The following is a 5,390-nucleotide window of genomic DNA, read 5'->3' on the forward strand; positions in this document are numbered from 1 at the left end:
TAAGTAGTGAAAATAAAACGAGATATCCTCTCAAACGATTTTTAATGACAAATAAGAAACTTATAATTATCCAGTGTAAAAAGCATAATTACATTTTCTTTTAAATATTATTTTTTTATTATTATATATTTACCCAATAAATTAATTTTTACAAATAATTTGAAAGAAAACTTGAAATTAGGTCAGGCTTTTGATGTTCGTTATAGAGAGAGAAAAGGAGAGTCGTTTTATGCGTGATACTATAGAAGCCATTGTTGTTGTTCTGTGATCTTGTGATCTGTTAGAGAGAGAGAGGAGAGAGGAGAGAGGAGTGAGAGAGAGTCTTCTTCAACGTCTTCTTACATTATAAGCTAGTTTTTGGACTGTATAAAAACCCTTTTTATGGTTATAACATGGAAAGTGTGATATGATGATTTTATTTACCCCTATTGACTAAGTCCTCTGCCGACTCAACATTTATATGTCATAATTAATTGCTTGACACATATGCGTGGATTTCAGTATTTATTGCCATGAACGCGTTTTCAACACTCGGAAGAAGAACAAACGAAAGCCATCCACTCAATCGATTCTCTCTTCACTCCCTCTTTCGCCGAAGTTTCACTATCACACCTGGACAGATCATGGAACCCTAACTCCTCTTCATTTCCAGCTTTATCTTCCATCGGAGCTAGTACGGACACCATCCTTCCATTTCTTCTCCTTATATATCTGTTTCTTATCAAGAATTTGCAGGTTTCACTCTTAATCGATTCTTATCTCTAATGGGGAACGATTTATAATCGAGCTTATTTGCAGCTGTATTGATTGATTCGCATGGGTTGTCTTTGTGCTAAGCCTTCTACCATCGATGATGATGATGATGACGAAGAAAATCCAGTACATAGACAGGTGGTGAATAAGGCGGCGGCGGCGGCGGCGTCGTCGTCGTCACAATTGCATCATCAGTCCAGGAGGACTTCTTCGAGAAGGGATGAAACTTTACAGATCAAGGGTAGAACAGATGAAAGTGAAGTTGGTATTGAGGTAAATGATAGGAGAGTAGTGAATCGTTCAAGAAGGGTGCAGGACGACAATTTCGATGACAGGAGAAGAGAAAGAGAGAATTCTGAAGTTCCTATTTCCTCTTTACCAGTCATTGGAACTTTTCCAAAGGCTAATGAAGCTGAGCAGGTTGCTGCAGGTTGGCCATCTTGGCTTTCTACAGTGGCCGGTGAGGCTCTTAAAGGATGGGTACCAAGAAGATCGGATACTTTTGAGAAATTAGACAAAGTATGCATCTCCCTCCTTCTTCTTCTTATTCTTCCTTTCTTGTACTCAAATTTATCAAACCCTGAGATTGTTCTGAATCCAATAAATCTGAGTGTCAAACTCACTTGTTTTAGTATTGGGATGTCTCGATTCTTCATATGAAAGGCCTATGGAGGTATTCTTTACTCATATCATGCTAAGGAGGAAACATCATACTCTTATTAGCTAATGGAACAATGGTATTATTACATGTGCCTTTTGTTTGAAGAATCAATGACTATTTTTTTGGGGAAAATTATTTTCTTACTTCGAAGAGGCTAGCACATCATCTCAAATCTCAAATCTCAAAACCGTGAACCCAACTTCAGTTAAGGTGTTTTTAGTTAGAATCAAATTTTTTAGACTCACAACTTGATTTCAAAACTCTTACTACTTGAGTTGAGTAACCGAGTGATGTTTTTAAGGAAATTTAAGTATGCTTTGGATGCGGTTCTTAATATTTTTTTATCATCTTGAAGGCCTTAGGCAATGGTTGTCATTATGTTAGTGTCATTTCAGTTTTTGTAACCCTTTCGTTTCGCTTTCCTTTGTGTCATATTTGTTATGCACTTATGCTCTGTACTTTGTCGCCTACTCGTTGTCTTTTTATTGGATTGGCCTTCCAAAACCACTTTTGGCTAAAATTATTGAAATTGCAACTTGTTATTCATATTGATGATGTTTGGAGTATACCTAACCATGCAGATTGGACAAGGGACTTATAGTAACGTGTACAAGGCTCGCGATTTGATTAACAAGAAAGTTGTTGCTTTAAAGAGAGTGAGGTTTGATATGATGGACCCCGAGAGTGTGAGGTTTATGGCAAGGGAAATCCTCATTCTCCGTAGGCTTGATCATCCCAATGTAATAAAATTGGAAGGCTTGGTCACTTCTCGGACATCTTCCAACCTTTATCTCGTCTTTGAGTATATGGAACACGATCTCACAGGACTTGCATCTCTACCTGGTTCAAAGTTCTCCGAATCTCAGGTAATTATGACCGAAATTTCACTTTCTAAATTCGAAAAACTTGTATCCACTCAAAGTAGTTCAAATTGTAAGAGTCTGAACTAAGAGAATTAGGTTTCAGGTTCGATTCCACTGAAAGCTATCTACAGTAAGGCAGTGGAATGCTGTGCTAGTCTCCTATAGGAGTCTAGATAAAATGAACAGTTTTTATAATGCAAACAGTGTCTATACCAAGTATTGAATGTGCGTTAAACAGTTAAACTAATTTTCAGGTGAAATGCTACATGAAACAACTTCTAAGTGGTCTTGATCATTGTCATAGTCGTGGTATTCTTCACCGGGATATAAAGGGTTCAAACCTTCTTATAGATAATCATGGCATCTTGAAGATTGCTGATTTCGGCTTAGCAAGTTTCTTTGATCCTCGTCGGAATATTCCACTTACTAGCCGTGTTGTAACTCTTTGGTACCGACCACCTGAACTTTTACTTGGGGCAACACATTATGGCGTCTCTATCGATTTGTGGAGTACCGGTTGCATACTTGGAGAATTATACGCTGGCAAACCTATTATGCCTGGTAGAACTGAGGTGCGCAAATATTTTTGTTTTCTTTCCTAATTTATTCGCGAATCTTCTTGTAAAGTGGATTATTTGGCTTAAATGACTACAATTCTTTATAAATTTAGTATTTTAGTTGATCTTCTGAATGATGTGATGGAAGAAGTGATAGCTGAAAATCTCATAGGTTGAGCAATTGCATAAAGTATTCAAGCTATGTGGCTCGCCCTCAGAAGATTACTGGAGAAAGTTAAGAGTGCCTCAATCAATTGCATTCAAACCTTTGCATCCATATAAATCCCGTTTAATCGAGACCTTTCGAGATTTTCCTCCTGCAGCCCTTGCACTTATGCAGACATTATTATCTATTGATCCTGCACATCGCGGATCTGCAGCCGATGCTATCGAGAGTCAGGTAACTAACATTTTTCTGTTCTTTGTTTGGCTATGTTTGGATTTGTATAGTTGGAACTATAATTTATGCATGGAGAAATGATCTAATTGCCATCACAAAGTGAAAATGATGGAATTGAAATTTAGGTATTGTTTGAGATTAACTTTAAATAACTCATTATTCCACTAACAATCTACTAATCAATCATGTCTCGAACAAGATTATTTGAAAATATCCTTGTTATTCAAATAACCCTAGACCGATTCCTTATATTTTAAATCGTCAAACAAATAATTTGCACTCTTCCAGAACCAAACATAGCCTTATATAAAACTCTTTGGGTTTTATTCAATTGATTAATTTCTGTTACTTTACAGTATTTCAGTACGAAACCATTTGCTTGCGATCCTTCTTGTCTTCCTAAATACCCTCCGAGCAAAGAGATCGATGCCAAAATGCGAGAAGAAGCAAACAGAAGGTTTGAATTCTACATCGTTAAATTTTGCTCTCGTTATTTCCTATATTTTCGTTATATAAACATAATTTTGGATTAATTTCGACAGGAAAATAGCCGAAGGCAAGAGCCAGCGGCTTGAACAAGACAGACTCCCTAGAGCAATTGCTGCACCTAACGTTAATGCTGAATTAGTTGAATCGATGCAGGCAAGTTTTATTAATCGATTGCATAATACATTTTATGAAGTTTTTATCACTAAAAGCAAATTTGACACCAATTACAACAGCGGGATAATGGGCAATCAAACACCAAGAGCAGGAGCGAGCTGTTTTATCCTCAGGATCAAACCAGGCAGTTGAAAGCAAGAAAAGAAATTGATATAAATTTTAAGGATAAAAACCATTACAAAGTTTCTCACTCTGGACCATTGTCTTCTTCTTCATCAAGAAACGGGACGAAACACGAAGAAATTACAAATGTTCCCTCCAGTGCCAATTTATCGACATTATCCAGTTTGGTAGCTTCTAGAACGTTACTGTCTGAAGACAAATCTGACTCTAATCAATTAGATGCTAGATATTCGGAATCATTAAACGGAACTGGATCGATGAGACAATACGAGAGGATTCCTTATCGCCCATACAAAATGTCTGGCCCATTGCAAACTGAAAACAGCAGAAAGAGCATTAGAGAAACAAATCCAGTAAGTCTTTGCATAATATTTTCGTTTTCAAATACTTATTTTGTTTTCTTAACCTGTGACAGACTTGTTTTGCAACTTTTAAAATTAACTGAAATTATTTTTAACCTAAAATTCAGAACTAGGGGATGCAATAAGTTGTGTAGAGTATAGAAAGCAAAACGAGTCTGTTGCAAGTTGAGGAAACAAAAATGAGAACTCCTCGTTTTTATTTTTATTTTTTATTTTTTGCACTTTTTCTTTTGTATTAGATTCTTAGCAATTACTATTATTTTTTATTGTTCTTAGAATGAAAATGGGTTTACTAAAGTGGACAAGACCCGATTCTCCGGTCCATTGATGGTTCCATCGAACAATATGGAACAAATGTTGAGAGATCATGACCGTCGAATACAAGAAGCAGCTAGACGAGGACGGCTTGACAGCATTAGTAAAATTCAATCTCAAGAAACGCTAGCGGTTAATAACCCAAGATACTCTTCTAGCCGCTAGGCCTCCCATTGGAACTAAATAGAGAGGAGTCGTAAATAGTTGTAGTGTTGTAGTTGCATTTTGTTTCTAGTATAGTGTTAGCTTTATATATCATTCTTCATAAAATTTCAAACAGTTACAGAGTAAATGGTTTAAAAAATAATAGAATCTTTTATTTGCTTTTCATCCCTCATTTTGTACTCCCAAGTATTTGATGTGAATTTTGAGGAGAAGGTATGCAATTATTTTGGACTTTGTTTTGATAGCATTTATTTTTGAATTTGAAAAAATTAATAATTTGTTATGCATGTTAAAACTTATAATGAGATAAAATAGTATGAACTATTCTAAAAAAAAATTAATAATATTTTTTAATATAACAATTGTGGGTGATAGATTCATATAAATAGAGTTTAATTTATTTCTTTACTCATCAATGTAGCTTAGTTTAATTGTTTTAAGTTTAAGCGGGACTATGATTGTTATTCTTTAAGAATGTGAATAGATATGGAGAATAAAGATTACAATTTGAAACTATCCATATGTAAT

The 5,390-nt window shown here is 35.4% G+C and overlaps 1 protein-coding gene across 2 annotated transcripts; it reads left to right on the top strand.

Moving 5' to 3' along the window:
- Positions 1 to 317: 317 nt before the first annotated feature.
- Positions 318 to 5,027, top strand: LOC124945102 (probable serine/threonine-protein kinase At1g54610). Of its 2 annotated transcripts, none has more exons than XM_047485475.1 (9): positions 318 to 735; positions 799 to 1,272; positions 1,996 to 2,280; positions 2,532 to 2,849; positions 3,007 to 3,234; positions 3,591 to 3,691; positions 3,777 to 3,876; positions 3,957 to 4,373; positions 4,659 to 5,027. In XM_047485475.1, exons 2-9 carry the CDS (start codon positions 817 to 819, stop codon positions 4,860 to 4,862), a joined length of 2,109 nt encoding a protein of 702 aa, XP_047341431.1. In that variant the 5' UTR covers positions 318 to 735; positions 799 to 816; the 3' UTR covers positions 4,863 to 5,027. The 2 variants fall into 2 exon arrangements, with proteins under 2 accessions (XP_047341431.1, XP_047341430.1); XM_047485474.1 differs by having other exon boundaries at positions 318 to 673.
- Positions 5,028 to 5,390: the final 363 nt, after the last annotated feature.

This window comes from Impatiens glandulifera, chromosome 7 (assembly GCF_907164915.1).
Source record: "Impatiens glandulifera chromosome 7, dImpGla2.1, whole genome shotgun sequence".
Classification (NCBI taxonomy): Eukaryota; Viridiplantae; Streptophyta; class Magnoliopsida; order Ericales; family Balsaminaceae; genus Impatiens; species Impatiens glandulifera.